Genomic DNA, 25,838 nt, shown 5'->3' with positions numbered 1-25,838 from the left:
TGTTACAGGGGTATTGAGGTGTTCTGACTTCCGACAGCACCAAGAAGCCGAGTAATGGCAGTTTGGAGAACTACCCCCACTGACTAACCTGGCCACCGCGGGAGACTCGGACTCGGCAACATTGCTGGTTATTGAGGTGTTGTTTTCGGAGTGAGAATTTTGCTGGTTAATAGAGAATTCCGGATATTTAGGTGCTGTTTAAACGAGAGTTTCCTGTAATAGATTCTAGCATTTTCTCTACTACTGATGTCAGGCTAACTGGTCTGTAGTTCCCCGTTTTCTCTCTCCCTCCTTTCTTAAATAGTGGGGTTACATTTGCTACCTTCCAATCCGCAGAACCATTCTAGAATCTATGGAATTTTGGAAAATGACAACCAATGCATCCACTATCTCTATAGCCACCTCTTTCAAAACTCTAGGATGTAGGCCATCAGGTCCAGGGGATTTATCAGCTTTCAGTCCCATTCATTTCTCCAGTACTATTTTTTTACTGATACTAATTTCTTCCAGTTCCTCATTCTTGCTAGACCCTTTGTTCTCCACAATTTCCAGGAAGTTTTTTGCATCTTCTTCTGTGAAGACAGACACAGTATTTATTTAATTTCTCTCTGCCATTTCCTTGTTCCCCATTATAATTTCTCCTGTCTCAGCCTGTAAGGGACCCACATTTACTTTTGCTAATCTTTTCCTTTTTACATACCTATAGAAGCTTTTACAGTCTGTGTTTATGTCTCTCGCTGGTTTGCGCTCTCATTCTATTTTCCCTTTATCAATTTTTTGGTCCCTCTTTGCTGAATTATAAAAACCTCCCAATCCTCAGGCTTACCACTCTTTTTGGCAACATTATAAGCCTCTTCCTTTGATCTAATACTATCTTTAACTTCTCTTGTTAGCCACGGTTGAGCCACTTTTCCTGTGGGGTTTTTGTGCCTTAAAGGAATGTATATTTCTTGTAAATTATGTATTCTTTAAATACTAGCCATTGCTTCTCTACTGTCATACCTTTTAATGTAGTTTCCCAATCTATTGTAGCCCACTCCCCTCATACCTACATAGTTTGCTTTGTTTAAATTTAAGATCCTAGTTTCGGATTTAACTAAATCACTTTCAAATTCAATATAAAATTCTATCATTATGGTCACTCTTCCCGAAAGGCCCCTTTACTACAAGATTATTAATTAACCCTTTCTCGTTGCACAATACTAGATCTAAAATAGCCTGTTCCCTAGTTGGTTCCTCAACATACTGATCCTGGCCAATATTTATCCTTCAACCATCATCCTTCCTCCGGGTGCTCCAGTTTCCTCCCACAGTTCAAAGATGTGCGGGTTAGGTTGATTGGCCATGATAAAAATTGGCCCTTAGTGTTAGGGGGGATTAAATATGTGGGGTAACTGGGTAGGGCTTGGGTGGGATGGCTGTCGGTGTAGGGACCGGGTGCTAGGGTTTGGATGATCAGCCATGATCTCGTTGAATGGCGGAGCAGGCTTGAAGGGCCGAATGGCCTGCTCCTAGTTTCTATGTTTCTATAATGAAAACAGATTAACTGGTCATTATCACATTGCTGTTTGTGGGACCTTGCTGTGTGCAAAATTGGCTGCTGCTTTTCCCACATTACAACAGTGACTCCACTTCAAAAGTACTTCATTGGATGTAAAGCGCTTTGAGACGTCTGGTGGTCGTGAAAGGCGCTATATAAATGCAAGTCTTTTTCTTTAGAAAACTATCTTGCATACATTCCATGAATTCGTCCTCCACACTATTACTGCAAATTTGGTTTGCCCAATCTATATGCAGAGTAAATTCCCCCATGATTACTGTATTACCCTTGTTACATGCGCCTCTAATTTCCTGATTTAAACTCTGCCCTACATTACAACTACTGTTTAGGGGCTTATAAACAATTCCCACCAATGTTTTCTGCCCATTGCTGTTTCTTAGCTCCACCCAAACTGATTCTACTTCTTGATTTTCGGAGCTAAGATCCTTTCTCTCTACTGTCTTTATCCCATCCTTTATTATCAGGGCTACTCCGCCTCCTTTTCCATTTTGCCTATCTCTTAAAGTTAAGTATCCTGGAATATTTAGTTCCCAACATTGGCCGCATTGCAACCACGTCTCTGTAATGGCTATTAGATCAAACCTATTAATTTCTCTCTGCGCTATTAATTCATCTATTTTGTTGCGAATGCTTTGCGATTCACATTCAGATATAGTGCCTTTAGCTTTGACTTATTTCAATTTTGCCCTGATGTAACCTTAGTCACTGATGCCCTGCTACCTTTGTTACTCTCTCTGTCCCTTCCTGACTCACTGCTTATTTTTACCCAAAACTCTACTCTGCTGCTTTTAAATTTACTCTTTCCTGAATCCTCCCACCCCCACTTCATCATTAGTTTAAAGCCCTGTCTACTGCCCTAGTTATTCAGTTCGCCAGGAAGCTGGTCCCGGCCTGGTTTAAGTGGAGCCCGTCCCAACGGAACAGCTCCTTTCGCCGGTTCTGGTGCCAGTGGCCCATGAACTGAAACCCCTTCCTCCCACACCACCATTTGAGCCATGCATGTAAACCTCTAATCTGTTTGTCCCTATGCCAATTTGCGCATAGCTCCGATAACAATCCAGAGATTATTACCTTTTGAGGTTCTGCTTTATAATTTGGATCCTAGCTCCTCAAACCTCCTCAGCAGAACTTCATTCCTAGTTCTACCTATGTCGTTGGTTCCTACGTGGACCACGACGACTGGATCCTCCCCCTCCCACTCCAAAAGTTCTCCTCCAGCCGCAAGGAGATGTCTTTAACCCTAGCACTGGGCAGGCAACACAACCTTCTGAACTCTCGGTCGCGGCTGCAGAGAACAGTATCTATCCCCCTGACTATACTGTCCCCTTTCACTCCCCCCACTTGAATGGCCTCCTGCACCATGGTGCCATGGTCAGCTTGCTCATCCATCTTGCAGGCAGCAAGAACCTCATACCTGTTGGATAAGGACAAATGCCGAGGCTCCTCCAGCACTGCACCTGGGGTCCCCTTACGTGCCTGAGTTGCAGTCACATCCTCCTGTCCCTGGCTACTACCTAACCTAAGGGGTGTGACTGCCTCCTAGATCAGTGTCCAGGTAACCCTCCCCATCCGTGATGCCCTGCATTGCCTGCGTCTCATGCTTCAGCTCAAAAACACTTACTGCAAATGTGGTTGTCCAGGAACACAATGCTCTCCACAAACTCCCACATTCTGCAGTTACAGCACACCACTTGCACTGCCATCTCTATATGACCTTATTTAATTTAATTAAATTTGTAATTATGTAATTTAGTTGAATGTGTAGTTTCTTGACTACTTACTTGATCTAGATTAAGTTATGGGTACTGAAATTAAATATCTACTGTAACACAAAGCACTACAAGTAATGTAAGCAAAAAGCAGCAACTCCTTCCCCCTCTTCTCCAAATTTCCAAATAAAACACTCTGTTTAAGTACACTCTGTTTTAATCCTGCTCTGTGCAGACCGCTCTGCGATCATAGAAAATAAACTGCAAAATTCAAATGTCTCCTACAATGTAGCAACGAAGAAACAGATTGAAATTGCAACTTGGGAATTCCGTGATTTCGACAGCCATAGCACTTTAAAGAGCCTTTACTTTCAACACTTTACTGGTCTGTTACTCTGTTGCATAGCCAGAAGAGGGCAGTGTTTATTCAAAGTAGTGCAGATTTAGGAAACTGTCACATAAATGTTCTTTTTAATAGTATATTTGAGACATTTGTGATATGGCTATTGGTAGCATAACAAACAGCAGCTCCACATCAATGTGCCAGTGCATATTACTGCACATTTTCATAATTGACCATTTGATCCTAAAAATATTTATCCAAGTTTCTCTCGTATCCTTTATTATGAATGCAGCTGAATCCAGAATATTGATGGTCTGTATTGTGCAATAATGCATACTGTATTATGCCCAGTCCAGTGAAAGTAAAAAGACTTTTCAAGCTGATTATTTATATAAAATAAGACACCGTGTACATAAAATACAACTCCTTGCTCCCTTGTCAGCTCGGCTGGTTAAGACAGTGAGTAGTTGATCTGCGGTCGCTGATCTCTGCTGGGGTAGCAATGCATGGCACTACCATTGGCCTCAAATGTCCCCGAGTTGGGAAGAGAAAAGTCGGCTAATTTTCCCGAGGGCAGCATCGGGCCTGGATGAGCTGTCCTGTGTGGCCGGAATAGCCCGCTGAAGCTTGCAATCCAGGCTTATGGATGAAGAATGGGCAGTTTTGCAAGGTAACGGAGGGCTATTGGCTCTTGTTAAATCCTAGTCTAGCGAGGACTTGACCCCTTCAGGAGGACAGGGTAGAAATTTGCCAGAGAAAAGATGAGCAAAACTAATATTACCATTCATAACTTAATTTTTATGTATCTTTTCCTCCTATAGGCGTTTTGTGAGTGCGCAGACATTTAGCTACATTCCATTGGCGTTTCTGTCAGCATCGTTTTTTTGGATGGTCATCACGTGGTTCATCCGGTTCTTGCCTGATATCCTTTTGTAAATTTGTGTGCGGAAACAATGGCTCGAAAGGGAAAATAATTTCACTGTCGGCTGCAATACAAAATAATTCAGAAGTGTCATAATGTCTGGGTGAGTAATGTGTTATGCACCTAAGCAAAGTAACCCTTGGTGTTCAGAGTGAAATTCCTTTTAAATAGATCATACCAGGAAAACCAAGTACAAAATAATGCTCCGGATGATAACTTGTTTGTCTTTAGCTGCATGTACAGTTCAATGCTTTTGACACATTTTTCGTGAAGCTGTGGAGCAAGTCAACAGTATTGAATTTTCCTAATAACTTAAAATGCTAACTAGACTAAAGTACAAATTATTACAATCGTACACTTAAAGAAAAAGTTATAAAAGAAAGAACTTGCATTTATTTAGCGCCTTTCACGACCGCTGGACGTCCTAAAGCGCTTTACAGACAATTAAGTATTTTTTGAAGTGTCGTCCCTGTTGTAATGTAAGAAACACGTCATTGTGCACAGCAAGCTCCCATAAACAGCAATGTGATAAATGACCAGAGAAAAAATCTCTTTTTTTAATAGTGATGTTAGTTGAAGGATAAATATTCGGCAGGACACTGGGGAGAATTCCCATGCTTTCCTTTGAAATAGTACCATAGAATCTTTTACGTCCACCTGAGCAGGCAGAAGGAGCCTCGGTTTAACGTCTCCTCTGAAAGCTGGCACCTACGACAGGCCAGCACTCCCTCAGTGTTGCACTGGGAGTGTCGGCCTGGATCACGTACTCCTGTCTTGTGGGACTTGAACCCACGACTTCCTGACTCCGAGGCGAGGGTGCTACCCACTGAGCCATGGTGGACAACTTAAAGACTTCCAAGTTATGCTCCACTGATGCAAATTAGAAACTTAATGAAGACTAACTCGAATCTGGGGAAATTTAAAAAATACGTTTCCCATCTCCTGAGTGCTCTCAGCTTAGAAGGCTAAAGCAGTTTTAATTTAGTGTTGTCTTTTTGCAGCAATTTCATCATGATAACAGTTCTGCATTGTAGGAGGCATTTGAATTTTGTAGGTTATTTTCCATGACAGTTGGAGAAGCAGCATTTTCTCATTTCACTTATTCAGCGAGTAGCTGCTTAACTGGTGTCAGCAGTGAGACCGGCCGGGCAAACAACACCATGCACAGCTGAGGAGCTTCAGTACAAGTTAACATTTGAGTCCCTTGGGAGCTATTCACTGACTGATTTTCTTACGACAAGAATCAAGAGGACCCCTGCTCAAAGTGGAAACCCAAAATACTGGCTTCATTAAAACTTCTGCTTTGTGGGAGATTATTCAACTATCCCCTAAAATAAAAGTATCACTTAATATTTTAACATTATTTGGAATGATATTCCAACTACATGAAAATGCCTTTTGTGAAATTGTGGGTGTGTAATTGTGATGAGAACGGTGTTTGACAATTTACTATTTATGCAATCTCTCCTGGAGATGATCTCTTCCAATTAGATTTCACCTAATGGCATTTTCATTTCATGGGATTTAATTGGCATTTTAAGCAAAATTGCAAGCATAATGACATGGCAAGTTTAGCATGTGGACTGGAATTACAAATATTTGTCAAATCCATCTGGAATTACTGTAATGAAATGGATCTAAAATAATTATTCTGTTGCCTGTATAAACCTAATTTTAATAACATATTGAATATTCTCTCAAGTGGTTGTTGTTGAGCAGGTCATTTGGGCCCTTGAAGGGACAGACCTTAATTCCTCATTCAATTACAGATACAGGTCTCAACCCAACTTCAAAGGAAGGTGCTCCATCCTGCCCACCCCATACTCCTGACTGGGAATGACCAGGCTCTGATAGAGTTCCCACCCTACTGAATATACATGCAAGTATTGTTTGGGCAGAAGCATGGCAGATACAGTATAATGTGGATTAATGCGAGGTTATCCACTTTGGTGGTAAAAACAGGAAGGCAGATTATTATCTGAATGGCAATAGATTGGGAGAAGGGGAAGTGCAACGAGACCTGGGTGTCCTTGTGCACCAGTCGCTGAAGGTAAGCATGCAGGTGCAGCAGACGGTTAAGAAGGCAAATGGTATGTTGGCCTTCGTAGCGAGAGGGTTCGAGTACAGGAACAAGGATGTCTTGCTGCAGTTGTACAGGGCCTTGGTGAGACCACTCCTTGAGTATTGTGTGCAGTTTTGGTCGCCTTATCTGAGGAAGGATGTTCTTTCCATGGAGGGAGTGCAACGAAGATTCACCAGACTGATACCTGGGATGGCAGGAATGACGTATGAGGAGAGATTGGGTCGATTGGGCTTATACTCGCTGGAGTTTAGAAGAATGAGAGGGGATCTCATTGAAACTTATAAAATTCTAACAGGACTAGACAGACTAGATGCAGGAAGGATGTTCCCGATGGCCGGGGAGTCCAGAACCAGGGGTCATAGTCTAAGGATAAGGAGTAAGCCATTTAGGACAGAGATGAGGAGGAATTTCTTCACCCAGAGAATTTCTCCACCACAGAAGGCAGTGGAGGCCAATTCATTAAATATATTCAAGAAGGAGTTGGATATATTTCTTAAGGCTAAAGGGATCAAGGGATATGGGGAGAAGGCAGGGACAGGGTACTGAATTTGGATGATCAGCCATGATCGCATTAAATGGCGGAGCAGGCTCGAGGGGCCGAATGGCCTACTCCTGCTCCTATCTTCTATGTTTCTATGTTAATCTGTACTTTGACTTAAAACATGTAAACTTTTAATATAACGCCAAATAAAGCCCAGGGTGGAGAGATGACTTGCACAGAAGTGGGTGGAAATGTCAAAGATAAAATACTCAATGCCATTAATTGGGAGGACATACATTCGTGCCAATGATCACCTCCCTATTAAGATTCAGTTCTCAATTGTGCTGTGTTGTGGCACTCGGGTACTTCTCCCTGGAAAGGGAGGCAATACTGAGGTGGGGGAGTCGCTCTGAGATGCTTTTTTGGTATATCGCAACATCAGCAGAAGCTTCTAATCGGCTCACCAACCTCTTGCGAGATACATCTTCCCCTGCCAAAGCGTGAAAACTTTCAAGGAGGATGGAGCAGCGAAAGTGTAAAATAATAAAATTACCATAAAGAAAAGTTAGATGCCAAAAAACACCTTTTAAGGTAAGTTTGTGGGCTGAGGAATCTTGATATTGAAATCCCCTTTGGTGTTGTCTTTTTGCTGATTTAGCAGTATTTGCCCGAAGCACCACACAGCTTTAAAAAAAGTGTATTCTGAACTTTACACTGCTGGGCACGGTGTATATAGGTTCTCTGAAGCAGTGTTCATCTTTTTTAAATATAATAAAACAATATAAGCATTGTTATTAAAATCAAACTTTTGCCAACAGTAGAATTTTATGTGGAATAAACAGCAAGACAGGCTATAAATAAACTCACTGAAATGAATATAGATATTACTGTGAGACATCCAGAAATGAATTGTCTTATTTTCTCTCTATCTTTCTTGAAGTCATTAGTGACGAGTACAGTTCCGCTGGTGTCAGCAGCCCCCTAGAAGCTTTTCCAAATAGCCATTCTTCATTTTGAAGTCTAGACAGTGAGGGCATGCTATTGAAGTGTGGTGCTGGGGAGGAGATGGGTGGGATGGGGTGGGGAGAATCACAGCTGAGCCAGAATCTGTCTCCACTCAATATCCAGATAAATGTACTTTTCACCAGGGGTCACGGGATAGTAATTGGCAGAAACCCTGTCAAATAAAAAACTTAAATATCCCTTGCCAAAACTGCCTAGTAATGAGAATATTTCACCAAATGCAATCAGTAAGTTAACGTTGCAGAATGCAGTGGTTTTTATGCTGTAATCCTGGAACTGCCACTATATTAGCTTCAAATATCCGCTGTGGCTCAGTGGGTAGCACCCTTGCCTCTGAGTCAGAAGGTTGTGGGTTCAAGTCCCACTCCAGAGACTTGAGCACAAAAATCTCGGGTGACACTCGAGTACCGTACTGAGGGAGTGCTGCACTGTCGGAGGTGCCGTCTTTCGGGTGAGATGTTAAACCGAGGCCCCGTCTGCTTTCTCGGGTGGATGTTAACGATCCCATGGCACTGTTTCGAAGAGGAGCAGGGGAGTTATCCCTGGTGTCCTGGCCAATATTTATCCCTCAATCAACATCACTAAAACAGATTATTTGGCCCTTATCACTTTGCTCTTTGTGGGAGCTTGCTGTGCACAAATTGGCTGTCACGTTTCCTACATTACAACAGTGACTACACTCCAAAAGTACTTCATTGGCTGTAAAGCACTTTGGGACGTCCAGTGGTCGTGAAAGGCGCTACAGGAAACTTTCTGGTATCCGGCACGGACGGGACCGACGTGGTGCCGGTTCATCAACAATTCCGGATAACCGAACACTATAGTAAAAGATACGGAGCTCAGAGCTCCGTATAAAGCAACAAACCCTGCAGCTTCAAAACAATCGGCACAAGTTGCAAGCGTCTCTGTAGCTTAGCAACAGCTTCAGCTACACCCTTGCACAGCAACAAATGGAGTAAAAAAAAGTAATAAAAGTTATCTGAACGGACTCCTGAATTTTGCCGGTGGATAGAGCATTCCGGTTATTTAGGGACCGGTTAATCGAAAGTTTCATGTATATAAATGCAAGCTTTTCTTTTCAAATCACAATACTGGTATCCTTTGTTGCTTGAAGATATGCATTGGGAGGTGAAATGCTCCCTGTAGTGTAAGACCAGGCACCTGTTCACATATGCTTGCAGGTGGCTGGCTGAGTTCATGTTAGTTTGTAGTTTATTTCCCCCCCCCCCCCGCCAAATGAATTGAGGGGTGAGTCTGATGGGAGGTTTGGGGGAGGGACGTTTTTACCAAATTTGCTGCAGAAAGGAGTCTGTTAGGAAGGTGCCAGCATAGACTGAGTATAAAATTAGTATGAGGCTCGAGAGGGGTCACATCAATTCAATGAAGATGTAGGCTTCATAACTTCAATGCAGCTTTACACAGACTTGGAAGAATTAAATGTGGGCAAATAAATGTTGGCAATTATTAAATGAACTGAGGAGAAACATTACAGTAAATAAATTAAACAGCTGGATACAAATTCAAAATAGTTAGACATTTGGCTGAAATATTGAACCCTCTGGTGGATGAGCACAACAGCATTGGCAATGGGAGGTGGAACAACAGCTGGCACGACCAAAGATCACACACCACCATCATTATTATAACCCCATCAATTCCTCCATTCTGTTAGCAAAAATAATTGAGGGTGACCACCATGCTTTAACAGTACTTGCCCCTTATCCACAGTAGCACTGTAGACATTTCTGTAGAGAAGTAAATTTTCGCCTTGCAGCAGAACTATCTTTTGTATGTATCTGCTGCAACAGTCACCTAGAACTGACTTCAATTTGTCCTGTAACACATCTCCTTGGTTTCAGCACCACTGGCCACTCCCATTAATTCACCTCACACCCCTAGAAATGTGCTTTTACCTGCCCAATATCTAGGTTAATGTAGCAAGACTCAAGAATCAAACAGAATCTTTGTCACTGTACTCTGGCTTATTGGAATACATCATGTGCTACCATGTGGTCTTCTGCTCTTTGGTAGGTGGAAGAACCTATACTCCACCAGACTCTGGCTCAGGCTATAAACTAATTTATGGAATATAAAAAGAAAATTACAGTACTTACAAACTTTATTCCAGCTAAACAACAAAAATGCTAATACTGCTCTAATCCTGCAACATTAAATTAACCCTTGAAATAACATTAATTTACTTCTTGCATGGCCATCGGTTACCACAGAGTCCTGTGGCCAGCCCTGTATCTCTGCTGGCTTTAGGTTGATTGGTGAGCTGAGTGCATACAGCCAAATATAAATCCTCAGTCAGAAGCCCCTGGTAACACAGCTGTCACAGTAGGGCAACAAGGAATCAAAGCTGACCTGACTCAGGCCCTTGCCTCAGCTATAGCTGTCAATCAAACCATTTGGTTCAAAGAGATGCCTGACATGTCAATCACATGATTTAAATTGAATGGAATGGCTTGATTTATTGATCTGCCCAAAATGCTTCGACCTGTTAGATCCCCACCAATCACAATGGAAACAGTCACAAGGGCTTCCTGAACTGGTCATGTACCTGCCTTGTCCTGGGGTGTGAATATCAGACAGACTAATATATTTTTTTGCAGTTTGAAAAATCAGCTTGCAGCATATAACTTTAATCCTGTGTTTACTTTAGTGAGAGAATCCAGCAAATAATGCACTGTAGACAAAAGTGCTTCATTTTTGCCAGGCAAATGGCCTCCTACCTCTTGCAAATGTTTCTACTCTGCTATGCCTCCCAAAGATCATGATTTTTTGATTTCAAGGTTTTTTTTAAACTAAGGTGCATTGTGTTGCACAAATACCCATGAACGCGTTTGTGTGGTCTTTTGATTTCAAATGGCATTCCTTCAGACATATATTTTAATATGAAACCTGGTTTGTATTGGAAAAAATCAAAGAAAACCCATTGTAGCTCAAAGGAGTCTGTTATCTGATTAACCTTCTCTAAATGACAGAGCAGGAAGAGCTGATTTGGGTGGTGATGAGCATTTTTGTATTTGAGCAGTTGCATTGAATCTCTTGTATCTGTTTACGCAAGAATTTTAACATTAATCTTGAAATATTCTAAAAGCATATCAGTCTGGACAGGATTAGAGTGAATATATCCATTCTTGTGTGGGCTGCTCGTGCTCTGAGATTTCCCCCACTGCAGGATTTCTCCTTCACCCCTTTTTTCTATCCCCTTAACAGTTTTTCTCATTGTAATTTTATTGGATTGATTACTTAGTGTTTCAAATCAGTTGGTATTGTCTGACAACAAGCTTCTCATCGTCATTAAATTACAGCTCATTCATTTTTATACATTTCACCTAGCATTTCAAAGTTTTGTATGTGTCACCTGCTTGGCAGACCACCCAGTTCTCTGATTCATTTGATCTCTGCTGCTTAAGCAGCTGATTTTCGAAAAACTCTTGAGTCCATCCACACGCCCTCTTGTACTGTGCTCAACCTCTGTGTTGTATATGTTTGAAGCACCGGTATTTAAAAACTATCTCCTGACAAGGTGATCACAGCCTCCGCATTGTTCTAATGAATGCATCTCCGAGTTTGTTCATTGTGACCGTGATTTGAAGGCACGTTATTGAATTAACCTTGGCTGGTTATTGAATCTGTCAAAAGTCCTGGGTTCGAAGGCACTTCCTGGAAATACAACGGTGTAATTTTAAACTAATTTGAAATGAGAAATTCAGTTCAGACAGTATTTTTAATGGTTCGGCTCTGCTTGCTGGATCAGGAGATACAAAGTTGTAGAACCACCAGTTTAGCTGTCTGGCATGTAATATCTAGCAGCCCCACCTAGCTATGTGAAAAGTTAGCTGAGACATTTAGATGTCAAGTGGCAGCACTTTTTATAGTGTTTATTTTATTTATTTATATAGTATATATATATATATAATATATATGATATATATATATTTTAAAATACCTATTGTATTTGGCCCTGAGGGGTTGCAGAATTATAGGGGGGTGACTGAATTTAGAATTCAGCAATATTAAATAATATTTGACAAAACCTTTTGCAAAAGTTATTTTAAAAATACAGTACATTTTACAAGGCAAAGTAACTAATTACCGGCAAAAGCAAAATTCTGTGGATGCTGGAAATCTGAGATAAAAGCATAAAATGCTGGGAATACTCAGCAGGTCGGGCAGTATCTGTTTCTCACTTCACAGATGCTGCCTGACCACCTGAGTGTTTCCAGCATTTTGTTTTTAATCCATATACAGGAAAAACATTTTTTTATCCGGGACCGGCGTGGTGCCGGTATATCAAAAAGTCCGGATTACAGAGAGGTATAGTGAAAGGTACGAGAGCTCCGTACACAGCAACAAATCCAGGCGTCCCTGTTGCTTAGCAACAGGTGCAGGAACCCCGGTTACACAGCCACAGATCCAGGAACGGCCACTAATATGAAGTAAAACTTAACCGGCAAAATTCAGGAGTAGGTTCAGGTAAGAGATTTCCGGTTATTTAGGTGCCGGTAAAGCGAGAGTTTCCTGTAACTGGCATTTCCTTTTATACTGTATCTATAATTATTTCCATTTTATTAAAATACAACTTGTGTTTTTAAAATTAATCTGTTTTCATGTCTTTAAATCTACCAGAGTTTCACCTCTGCTGAGAAGTTGGTGAGTCTCTTATTCCAAAAGCTCCAAAGGCTTTATTGACTCGCCTTGAGCCATGAGCTCCCACCTAGGCTGACCTTTATTGTGCTTGGTGTGGCTCGGATCAGATGTAGGACATTTTGGCTCACTGCATTGAGGTTTCTTCACTGGGATTCAGTTGACTTTAATAGTGTCACTGCTTTACATTAACACTTCTGTATGATAAATTGTTCATTTCTAATTGATAACCTTATTATTGGTTTAATTGTGGATGTGTTGTGACTTACTGGTAAAGTTGTAGAATTCTGCTGTCTGTGGTCATTAGTCCTAAATGTTTAATTGAATAAAATATTTTTGGACTGAGTTTGAAGTTGCCCTCTTAGTCTTGGCAATGGACCTAATTTGAATCTTTTCATTTTAAATTTTCATTCGATGTTTTTGTTTTCTCAATTCTGTTTCCTTTTTGAGTATTTCTGTCTGATTTTAGTGTGCTTTATAACCTCTTAATAGTCATCTATAGATTTGCTGCCAATTTTGTCTGGTGTCCTCTTCTTTGCCTGTTGCAGTTTCTAATGAGGGATGGGTTCCTTTCAATGTGTATGATTTGAAGTACAGGTATCTTCTGTCAATTTGAAAAACTTCTTATATATGCCTGAAATGCTTGATTTTACCAGGATCTCATCTCTTTTTTCCACAACAGGTGATTTTTCAGTATTTGTACTGGGTTGTATACATCATGTAAGACTGCATTTGTATGTAAGTTTGCTGAAATTTCCTTAACCAAGAACGTACATATGCCTGACTCAGAAATTCAGATTCCATTTGCCCTCAGCATTACAGGCTGCATCTATTACTTTTATAAGACCTGGACAGTAGGCCCTGGATACCTCCAGGTTTCAGAGGAAGAGAAGAAAAGGGTAAAGCTACTTCAGAATCAACTTTTGAGAGACCTTGCTGTGCACTAAATAGCTCTCGCTTTCTCTCGATAGTGCACTCACTTTCGGTCTCTTGCACTTTCTCTTTCCTGCCAACACAAAAGTTGTTAAAAAAAAATTTAAATTGGTATTTTGACTTTTTAAATTCAAGTATTGTGGTCATAGATGTACTTGCCCCATAAATGCTCAATTTCAGTTGAAACGAGTGGGATTGCCAGAATGACAGATGAATGAAAGAACTTGCATTTGTATAGTGCCTTTCACATCCTCAATGTCCCAAAATGCTTCACAGCCAATTAGTTACTTGGAAGCGTAGTCACTGTATATGCAGGCGCGTGCAGTAGATAATTGGAGCACAGCAAACTCCAACAGACAGCAATGAGATAAATAACCAGTTAATCCATGAAACCCATAGAGAAATGAAAATAGATCAGAGAGGTGTTAGTGCTTCTGTCTTTGCAGTGGGTGAGACTAAAATTGATGCAGTAAAGATATTATGGCTTATACCACACTTAATGGGTAAATTATACTTGCACCCAGCCTGCCATGAAGCATTCTCCATCTTTTTGTTAAAGTACAAAAGAAAGTAATTAATTCATGGCTAGTGTTAATTTCCTAAAAGTTATGTATAAAAGCTCTTTTGAAATAGATTTATATGCTATTACATTAATATTCCTAATCTATTTTCCAGACTGTTGTGGCGCTTGCAGAAGCTGACTGCTTAGACCCAAGGATCTTCTGTACTATGTGTCTCGTAAGTGAAGATCAAAGAAACAGTTAAAACTATTGACAAATGATCTATTTTTCAATAGAATTAATCTGCCGCGTCTTATGGCAATTTTGTAATGTACAAAAAATAACATGCAATAGCTACTCTGCGGACAAGTGGTTTAAGTTTGTTTAAATAATTTCTTACAAGTCGAACCTTTTGATAGAATTTCTACTTGACTCAATTGACAACTAATTATATTGTAATCTTTCCTTCTTTCCCCCCCCCCCCCCCCCCAGCTCTTTTTCTACTAATTTTCTCTTCCCCCATCCCCTTCTCTATTGAATTCTTGCTAGCGAATGCTTCCAGATCCTCTTCAGTACCTCTGCCAAGTGACCATTTTTTGTGTAGGTGCACCTCAATCACACCAGCACCTTTTTTTAAATCTAGCTGCAGCATGATATTTGAGAAATTATTTTTAGGCTTCACTCTGATGCTTCTCTCGTGCTCAATGTCAAAGGCTACTCCTGTATGAACCCTCTTGCTCCCAACAGACTGGAGCGTGACTTTGTATACACAATTTCTCGTACGGTAGTGTTGCCTCAGTTAAATAGAAACCTTTATCACCGTATTAGCTTACTGAAATTGGCACAAGCTCTCTTGTGTTCTCTCAGTCTTCAGATAGCAAGAGGTCCTGTGATTTAGACTATAAACTATGAATCAGATTTATTAAAAGTGAAGATTAGATGTTATAAAGTCAATGCACCCTATTTCATTTGGTTACAGAATTTCTAACTTGCATCTCCTTGAGTATACAAAAGAACAAAAAAATGCAACACTGCGCTCACTTAATAATAGCATTTGTAACAAAACTTACACATGGGGTATCGTCTACCCTCTATGTGCCATGACCACACAGGCTGCAGTACAGTGGTAGAAGAAGAAATGATGATTTGGGAAGTGCTGTCCTGCTTATCCTTCAGAATCAGTAGCTACTGGCTACTAAGCTATCTATCAAGTGGACTTGAAAGAATAAAAGCTGCCCTCTTCCTAAGAAACCTGCTGCAGTCAACTGAAGTGTCAGTGTGTTTCATCAGCTAGATTCAGTGGACTGATGATAAAGTAGATGGTTATCAGCAAGTACTTCTGTTGAGATCAGCACTTAATGGGTTTGCAGTTTTTAAAAAAAAGTGTAATATTGTCCAGGCCAACCATATCCATGTGTGGCTCTGTCACCTGTGGACATGATTTTCCTGACAATGCAATACCCAGCCACAATTGCTGTAGATTCGATCTCATCCAGAGAAACTAAGCCTACAGTAACACACATTTAAAATTATCTTTCATATCTCAAAAACAGTGATATGAATTGTGACAAAACTTTTACTAGTCAGCAAGTCCAACATTATTGAACTGCACATGCAATAGCTGTGTTTCTAGTTTCTCATTCTTAACGGCCATATTGCTTTGTTGTAGATGTGATCTATTACCTCTTTCCCTTGAAACCTTTATAAGATAGCTGTCAAAAGATCTGAAAATATATCAGTTGTACAAAGAAATGCTTGTTGATCTTTTTCTTTTTAAAAAAATAAATAAAATTTCAGATCCGCAAACCCCTCCGATCCAAACACTGTGCCGTTTGCGACTGTTGTGTAGCCAAGTATGATCACCACTGTCTATGGATTGCAAGTTGTATCGGTGAGTCCTGTTTTGCCAGAAAATACTCTAGATGACTATCATGCACAACCAATTGGGCATCTAAATGAGAGTCAGTTTTGGAAATAGTTTATTAAGTTAAAACTCTTCAGTCAGCTTTCAAAAACAAGCCAATGATGAGGTGATGCAATTTTCACTATCGATGAATGAGTAAATATAACTACACTAAACTCTCCTATGAGTTGTAAGCAACAGCGTTTCCATAAAACTGTCTTGTTTGGACATATTTGACGATATTAAGGCCAGTCAGCTCGCTCTTGGTTTTCTCCTTGGCCTTGTTCCTGCTACATGAGAACCACAACAGTCTTCACTAATCTGTTGTCACTTCTACTTAAATATCCAAACCATCTGAGTTGTTTCATTGATTCAGTCTTTCAATCTACTAATATTTTGTTCAGTTATAGTTTCTTTTTTATAATCCAATATTGCTTATATATAATCTGGAATCACATTAGGCAAGCTATTTCTGTCGGTAAAGATCTTCATCTATCCTAAGGCACCATGTTTCACCATGAGTAAAACAGGAGTACCAAAGTTTCATATAGTCCAGTTTATATGGTAATATGCAGTAAGGATATGGACCTCTAGGTTATTAATCCTTTTTTTCTTAGTTGCGTTATTTATCTTCTCGTTCCGCGTCCCCGTGCCTCACTTTCTTTTCACAATCTTCAGTCAGGAGGTTTGGGTGGGTGGTCCGTAGTACAGAAGCTTTGTATACCACCAGTGTTGCTGCTTTGTTCATCAGCACGAATCTCGGAAGGAACCCACCCTAACCAGCTTTCTCTTGCTGTTTCCTATACAGCTCAACAGAGATTGGCCAGTACAATAGCAAAATACTGCAGATGCTGGCAATCTGAAATAACAACAGAAAATGCTGGAAATACTCAGCAGGCCAGGCAGCATCCGTGAAGAGACAGCGCATCTCTCCACGGATGTTGCCTGGCCTGCTGAGTATTTCCAGAGATTGCCCAGTGTCTTGGAGGTGTAGCCCCGTCACTTGGGTCGATTGTGAAATTTCTTTGTAAATTTTAAACATTAAATCATGAAAGATATTGGGTGATATAAACTTGAACAACAGCAAAACATTGCAGATGCTGGAAAATTGAAATAAAAACAGAAAATGCTGGAAATACTCAGCAGGTCAGGCAACTTCTGTGGAGAGAGAAACAGAGTTAACGTTTCTGATGAAAGGTCATCGACCTGAAACGTTAACGCTGTTTTTCTCTCTCCACAAATGCTGCCTGGCCTGCCGAGTAGTTCCAGCATTTTCTGCATATTATATAATATAAACTTGAAGTTGTGTATTTTCTATGTTCTTTAAGCACATCATTTTTTATTTATGACTAAAATGAGTTATTCTTTAACCAAAAATCAGTGTTTTTTCTCGAAGTTTATGATATGACCATCTGATAATGCTTTCTCACCATGCTTGGCTCAGGAGACCAAGATGTTTCATAAAATGCTAGTTGTGCTCCTATAGAGTAACGCTGCACCTGCCTACTCATCTTCCATCTAGCCATCTGACCAAGCTCTAGCAAAATATTTCCAGTAAGACTGACCCAAGTTTGAATATCACCAAGAAGTATTGTTGGGCTTGTGTGACCCTTGGGGTTGGGACCCACTGCTCTTGTTCCCGAGTAGAGATGTGTTTCATTTTCCCTAAAGTACTGATTAAAGAGGAAATTTTGCAATCTGCTTACAAATGTGAATCATTTTCCTTTGATTGATTCCAGCACTGATTACTTTCGATAGAGTTTTTGCCTTTGTAGAGCAGGTGTTTGGCATCTTTTAATACTTGCAAATAAATTTCTGTGCACAATATTAAAAGTTGTAGAAAGAAAAGAACAACACCTGTGCTGTAATTGTTACCCAAGGTCTCAAAGGGATAGCAATCTACTTGGAATTAATATCAAAATCTCACATTTTGACTTCCTTTGTCACTTTTTTAAACAGGTGCATGGAATCAACGGTATTTTGTTAGTTTCCTGTTCTTCCTGTTTACAGTAGTTTCCTGGATGAGCTATGGAACTATTGTGTGTAAGTGACTTTCTTCCAGGGTCCTTTTCTTCAACAGCATGCCTGCTATTTTAAAGCGTAATTGAATTATATTCCCATGCATTGTGAATAGGTGCTAATTGTCATGTACTTGCACTGGAGACTAATATTTGAATGACTTAAGTTGTGTGAGATTAATTTTGTTCTATCAAACTAGCAAATGGAACCATTAAAGTCACACAATGTCAGCATCTATCACACTCCGTTGACTATTCTATCTCTGTAATATGCCTTAACTCCACTTCAGAAGAGCATATTTTCATTTCCTCCACCAGCCATCTCATGTCCTGTCTAACTAAGACTACTGTGGGCTCTTGAATTAGATCCCTTACCCGCTAGGGCTAATTTGATGTTTGTTCCTCGGTGCATGGATGTGACTGTTTGTTAAATAAGAACTTTTTTAACCTTTCCTTAATATGTTATTATTTAGTACTTTTTTACCCCTTCGAGGGAAAAAAAATGCTGACTTAATGTGAAATCATTGCACAGTTTCACGGCAGTTATGATTTCTTGTAAATAGTCTGTTGGCAATTTGATTTAACTTCAAGATTTAATTATTAATCAGTCGATGCATATAAAATTGGATATTTGCCAGCAATTAAATGCAATTGATCTAATCAAAAGATCAGTGATTATCTGAGAGTGTGAACGTAAGAAATAGGAGCAGGAGTAGGCCATTTGGCCCCTTGAGCCTGCTCTGCCATTCAATAAGATCATGGCTGATCTTCTACATCAACTCCACTTTCCAGCTCTATCCTCATATCCCTTCATTCCCTTAGTGCCCAAGAATCTATCGATCTCAGTCCTGAATATACTGAACGACAGAGCATCCACAGCCCTCTGGGGTAGAGAATTCCAAAGATTCACAACCCTCTGAGTGAAGAAATTTCTCCCCATTTCAGTCTTAAATGACTGACCCCTTATCGTGAGACTGTGACCCCTAGTTCTAGATTCTCCAGCCAAGGGAAACCGCCTCTCGGCGAGCCTATGGCTTAGCGGCAGCATTCCTATTTGAGCCAGCCGAGGAGGTGTGCAACATTAGCCTAAAGGCAACTGTCCTGACGGTGAATACCGAGCACCTGTCCCATATCAGTGTGGTTCAAATTGGGAGATTGGACCTGTTACATTCTGCATGGATATCCTAGCATGCTGTGCCAAAGTGCCACAATATATTGTTTGAAGTTTTATACAGCATTGTTATCTGGATTTTGCGAGAATGCTGACTGTTCATGCATTATCTGACCTTGATATGAGATCTTAATTACTTGTCCTCATAGAAAAGGAAAAAAATCCTTTATTAAGTAATAATTTACAGTTTAATTCTGAAATACACTCAGTATAATGAAGATTAAGTCTAGTCAACTAGTAATTACAATTGGATTATTGTGTCAAGGCATGTTGGTTATACAGTGTACTTGTCTTGCAAGCATTCCAGGAAGTAATCATCTTGTTTCACTCTTGTAGACTGGTCCTTACATTGTGTAACTAGCTACGAGAAGGATGGACTATGGGCATTCCTGACCCAAATGATCTCATGCTCTCCATGGATAGTTTGGATTTTTCTACTTGTGGTGTTCCATTCTTCGTGGGTGATTTTCCTGTTATTAAACCAGCTCTATCAGGTAAAGATAGTAGTAGAATTAGTCGTGGAATTAAATTTGTGTGACATGAAGGTGCAATACCCTGTCCTCTTCCATGGTGCAGAAACCACGATGGTAATAGAACACTGAAATGCTTGGGGAAAATGGAAAGAGCTGCCCGGAGTTAGCACTTCACCAAAAATCATTAGATGAGAATTCTTGATGTGTATTAATATAAGTTTCATATATTTATGAAAATATTCCAATGCAACCTTTTTTCATTTTTTTTAAAAAGAATTTTAGAACTACAATCAAATGAATTGTTCCCCTCTGCTTCCCTATAAATGCCAAGTAAAGATAATATGACGTTATGTGGTTGATGTTTTTAAACAGCAGTGATTTAGTCTTTTATGCTTCATTATGACATGGAGTCAAGTTTGGCAAATCATTTGTTCAGAAGATTGGTGACTAATTGATGCCTGTAGGCAGTAGAGTACTTCTGGCATGAAAAAAAAACCACACACACATCCCATCATTAAATCTTCAAGGATGGTCAAATCTAAATGGCCCAAAGTGTTTGACAAAATATCAACTCTTACTGGGAAAAATTTGACAGTTGCCCATACCTTCAGGTTGTGTTTATTAATGAGCATATTCTGTAACTATTACATTTATTTGGAATTGTCCTCTTCAATGCCCTTCAAATATTGGCACAGGATTTCTTGTGAAGATAAATATCCTGCATTTATTTGTTTATTGGAGGCAGTTACATTCTTTTGAGGTCAGTGCCATTAAGAGGCCATTACTGTTGATTTTTATTTTCTCTAGTTATCTGTATGCTCCAGTCATTAGCTAAGTGCATTGTTCATTGAGCTGAAAACAAAAGTATCAAGTTACCTGTCTGCCATCCCACTTTACTGGCCTTCCAGATGCTCTGTTTTCCTATTAATCTTTGCTTTCTGTTTATCAAGTTGGAAACCTGGAGAAATCAATAGTACAATTTCAGCCACATCGCTTCTGATTATGAGCAAAGAGCATTGTTCCTGGAGCTAAAAACAGAAATTTACTCATCATATTTTAATGACCATTAAGATGCTTCCCCCCCCCCCGCCCCCCCCTTGATCTTTTACATCTTGTTTGTGGAGGTTTCCTCGATTTGGAAATCTGAAGACGTCGATACTAAAATTGTAGCCACCAATCGGGAGTTATGAGGCGTGAATTAAAAACTAAATTTTGACGAAAGTCCATGGTGTCCAAATTCTCACTTCAGGGATCGGAGAGGTGGGGGAGGATTGACAGAGTGGAAAATATATTTGAAATCTTCCCCCGCCCCCCCTGAAAAAAGTTTATTTCACACATTTGTTTCATAAAATTCTTTAAAAATTTTAAACAGCAGCTCATTCCAAATGTATTGTACTTGCTTATACAGTCAGTATTCCAAGCTCACATTTTAGTTCTTTAATTGGTATTCTTAATTTGGATGTGTTTGTTATTGTATTGAAAAAGAAATCTGAAATTCAAACCATGTTTTCACCGTAATTAATTTGGTCTGCCTCAAAACCTAGTTTGTTGAAATCAATTTCCAGTCTTAAGGAGACGGCGCGAAAACAAAAGACCCCCTCCCCAATGTTTACTCTAATGCTTTTTCTTGTACACGGTCCCTTTAACTGGCTGCGTGGCCCATTCAAATTTTTGCACACGCGCAGTTTCTTTTATGTAAAAGCAGGGAAGCGGCCGCGCAGCTTGGTTGGGAGTGTTGCCGCTCCCTCCCACCGAACATTTGTGTAAGCAGAAAATATATTAAGCTGCACGTGTAATTTAGAACTCTCTTTTTCAGTACGCTTATGCACCATATTTAATTTCAGTGCCACTTGTGATGTCCACCCAAATATTGTACAACTAACTTATTGAAGTGGCTTCAAACAAAAACAAATGTTCTCTCTAGATCCAGTGTAACCTGTGTGCCAGCTCTGTGCGATGCATGGGCCAAGGTGACAGGATTACAGGATTCTGCCAATGCTCTCTTGATCCAGCTGTTTTGGGTGCTGGCAGTGTGCGAAAGTGCCTGCTCTTTGGCTGGCAGCTCCCCTGAAGGAGCAGAGCCAAGATCAGGTTCACTGTGCAGAGCATTTAGAATTTGATCCCATGTAACACCGCTTCCTGGCGCAACATGTTAGAGCATCAATAAAGAGCTGTACACACAAATGCAATGTGATTTAATTGTAAATTCCTACATCGAGTGCTTTTGTACAAGCCTATGACACTCCAATTATTTACTTTAAATAGCTCAATCATCATTCTGATGAAACCTGCTTTTAAAAAGGATGGGCCAAATGCAAAAATGCTTGAGAGAGCCTAAAAGATGTATTCTTCTCATCTAGATTTTGTACTTGGGTCTGACGACCAGTGAAAGAGTCAGTCTGATCAAACGTGCACATTCTGGACGTTTTCTTGGACTTCAGCAAAACCCATTCAAGTAAGTATTTTACAGCAGATGTCATAGGAATTGTAGCTGGAATAAATCAACTCGAGTCCTTTCTAGTCTCGCATTACAATGTAGCAGCATAGTCGGGGTGCGCTGTGCTCCCAACAGGGCTAGGGAGAGGCAACCACTAACTTGGCAAATAAGGACGTTTTGTGGTCCTAGTCTTGCTCGCGTGAGACTTCTCTGTTAAGTAAAAAAGAACATGCATTTATAAAGCACCTTATCAAGTCGCTCAAACATCCCAAAGAGCTGTAGAGGACTCCCTGGTATTATCTAAATAGTGCCGCAGGATATATAACCTCCTCCTGAACCTTTGGAAAAGGCAGATCGATTCTCTGCTTACCATCTCCAAAAAATATTATCTCTAGTAATTGCACATTCCCTCAGTATTGCACTTAAGTACCCGCCTGAATTATGTGCTCAAGTCCTGGAATGGAGCTTTAACCTGCTTCTGATTGGAGACTAGAGTGCCACCAACTGAGCCAAGCTGACAAGCTCATTGTACCAGCTTTCCGGTGTCTGCCAGCTTGGCCTTCTACCATTTCTGGCTAGCTATTACTGACTGGATGGCGTCTGGTGGCTAGCTGGCTACTCTTGGCTGAGTGCTGCTATAGGCTGTCTGGCAGATTGGTCAGGTCTCCCCTCTGTTGCTGTGTTACAGCTCGTGCTCTACTGCTTCTGTCTCCTCATCTCATCAGATACTGTAAATTTATAGTTCGGGTGCTTCCACTTAAACTTGTGCTCTCTAATGTAAGAAAAAAATTGTGCTTTTGAACTTGGTTCTACAGACCTGTAATATGATCAGACCAATTACAGTAGTAATATGGCTGAGAAAATTGATAGAGCTACCACGCAATCTGCAGAAATTGCCCTTGAAGTGACAGAATTTTAGGGATCCTGAGCATAGTTCGAGTAATCCATCATTTATATATCTGGTCAGTAATTTTTTTTATCATACAATAAAGACACAGGAATGTACAACCATGCTAGCCAAAAATAAAATACAGCAATAGTAGTATATTGTGTATCAGGGAAATGAGTTTTTATAGTTGCAGCATAGTAGTCGCCATCAGTGCCGCACTTTGTACACTTAACAGGGTAGAATAAGATAACCTGAAACATAAAAGCATTTTATGAACAAGCTAGAGGCATGGGGGATAGCGAGGGGATAACATACTTGCAATTATATCATACTTCACGCAAGAAATAAAACGGTGCTGGATACTTAAATAATGTTGTTCATTAATTGCAGTCATGGCTGTTTCCAGAATCTGGTGGACTTCTCCCAGTGCCGCTGCTTTGGTCTGTTTAAGCCAAATCAAATCGACTGGACTCGACAGTACAGCATGGGCGTTGAGCAGCCAAGAGCAAATGAGTTTCAGTTTGTATGAAAAATGTGTACAGTTTAATAATGGATTGATGTGTAGAAATTTTGTTGGTTTGTGGTGGGCAATAAAAACAGATAAATATATTACCTATTGCAGAATTCTGGGCCATCTCGGGTGGTAAGTGATTTCAAAAGCTTGAATTGCGATACTTTTCAATGTTTGACTCATGCTTGACCTCACTACTAAGCTGAATGGGATATTTTTCTCCATAGAAAGCACCCTTTGGGCATAAAATGTTGGTCAAATCCACATATTTATGAAATAATATTGTTAATCAAATTGATACTTTAAATTATATAAAAAATCTTTACTTTTTTAACTGTTCATTTTACAATGTTTGTTGTAGTTCCTTGCTCGGGTCAAAATGGTTGCTTTAATTTCAAAGCTTGTCCAGCTTTATCTGTGGTACAGGTTGCCAGCTCTGGATATATTCCTGAAGGTTTCATCACAAGACCTGCTGTCTCCAACTGCCCCACCCAGTCAAACAGCCTTTTTTCCTCATTTTGGAATATTTATGATGAGAAACTAAAGTGTTCAAAGAACATGAAAAAACACTTCTTTTAATGACCCCATGACTTTTCTCCCGACTTGCTTGGAGCAGTGTCCGGCAGATAAATCTTCAATTTCTAGAGACTCCAATGAAATCCTGGAGTGCTGGCAACCCTACCAATGCAGGCTATTTATACAGTGAAGAGTTAGTTTTACAGCTGTTGTTCCCTGCCACTTAATTTGTTCAACAAAAGACATGTTTCTAACTGTAATTACCTTTTAAGTGTGTGACCTGTTAATTCTACTTCAAGATAACTGCCACTTTTAAATTTGCTTGAGCACCTACTCTGCTCCTTCTGTCATATGTTCGAGCATAGAATGTGAGCTAAGTGTTGTCAGATTGGTTCTGTTAACTTTAAGTATTTGGATTACCAGTTCTAAAGCTGATTTCTTTTGGTAAACAAAGGAAATAATCTTTACAAGAGAGATACAAAAATTAACGCAACAAGCTACTTGGAGCCAAGATATATGGTCATCAAAGTCTTATTAAGCACTTTTAAAACATTTTATTGCTAGTAAATTATGCGTTAGAGCAGCTTTTTATATTTAAAAATGGTAATCCAGATGTACAGGTAATGTTGCAAAACACCAATGATCTTTCACAGCAACTTGCATTTATATAGCGCCTTTAATGTAGTAAAATGTCCCAAGATATTTCACATGAGCATTATCAGACAAAATTTAACACTGAGCCACATGAGATATTAGGGCAGGTGACCAAAAGCTTAGTCAAAAATGTAGGTTTTAAGGAGTGTCTTAAATCAGGAGAGAGAGGCGGAGAGATTTAGGGAGGGAATTCCAGAGCTTAGGGCCTAGGCAGCTGAAGGCACAGCCGCCAATGGTGGAGCGATTAAAATCGGGGATGCGCAAGAGGCTAGAATTGGAGGAGCACAGAGTTCTCGGAGGTTTGTAGGCTAGAGGAGCTTAGAGGGTGTCGGACTCATTTTGTACAATTGAAGACATCAGATAAAGGCAAATGTCTGAAATGGAATCCGTCCTAAAGCGGTGTTTGCTAATTACAGTGAGCACCTCACTTTGAATTATAGATAAACATCTGTTGGCTATGCAAAAGCTGAGTCTAATTGGTGTAATCAGGCATGCCGCATCATATGTTTGTTAATGATCAAAATGTAATTGCTGACTGCAAAGACTTCATACTGTCTGGAGCTATAACCAATTGCTTTGTTAATAGCTGCACCTCAGGGATGCAAATGCTATACCCAGCGATTTTTCCATCTCTATATTTATTTGAAGTCATCTTCATGGCTGTAACAGCATTGCACTTTTGAGATGCTACACAACTGACTTCATGAACTTTCAAGCATTTAAAGCACTAAGTGTTCCTTAAAGCTTTAAGAATAGTTTTTTGTCAGTAATTTGTAACGTAGAACTAGATCAATGTCGACAACCTTAGAATGTTTCATAATTCATAGTATAGAAATAAAAAGATTGCAATCTTAATACTTAACTTTCTTTTGATGCAGCAGGTCTCAAGTGGTAATGTTTTAAAACAAATACTAATTGGTTACAGTGCTGTAACTTTGAGAGATCAGAGTTCAGATCTTAGTTTTGACTGCTATCTACAATTGAGCTACTTTAACAGTGCTATACCACTCTAAGCCAAACTGTCTAAATGATGGAGGCCATTTGTGCAACACCCA

At 40.0% G+C, this 25,838-nt stretch overlaps 1 protein-coding gene across 5 annotated transcripts in view; it reads left to right on the top strand.

The window, feature by feature from the left end:
* The window catches only part of zdhhc13 (zDHHC palmitoyltransferase 13), a 50,127-nt gene extending 26,175 nt beyond the window's left edge, over positions 1-23,952 (top strand). For 4 of the 5 annotated variants that reach the window (XM_086008172.1, XM_086008170.1, XM_086008174.1 and 1 more), the window contains exons 10-17: positions 4,435-4,539; positions 13,557-13,677; positions 14,387-14,449; positions 16,009-16,102; positions 18,074-18,157; positions 19,640-19,797; positions 22,137-22,231; positions 23,493-23,952. In XM_086008172.1, the coding sequence (XP_085864298.1) occupies positions 4,435-4,539; positions 13,557-13,677; positions 14,387-14,449; positions 16,009-16,102; positions 18,074-18,157; positions 19,640-19,797; positions 22,137-22,231; positions 23,493-23,631 (859 nt within the window). In that variant the 3' untranslated portion in view covers positions 23,632-23,952. The remainder of the gene's footprint in view (positions 1-4,434; positions 4,540-13,556; positions 13,678-14,386; positions 14,450-16,008; positions 16,103-18,073; positions 18,158-19,639; positions 19,798-22,136; positions 22,232-23,492) is intronic. The other variant, XM_086008171.1, reaches the window with a different exon arrangement.
* Positions 23,953-25,838: the final 1,886 nt, after the last annotated feature.

The sequence above is a fragment of the Somniosus microcephalus genome, chromosome 15 (assembly GCF_052327205.1).
Source record: "Somniosus microcephalus isolate GS21.2 chromosome 15, FLI_Smic_1.0, whole genome shotgun sequence".
Classification (NCBI taxonomy): domain Eukaryota; kingdom Metazoa; phylum Chordata; class Chondrichthyes; order Squaliformes; family Somniosidae; genus Somniosus; species Somniosus microcephalus.
Note: the sequence above shows the minus strand (reverse complement) of the source record. Positions and strands in the feature narration are given on the sequence as shown.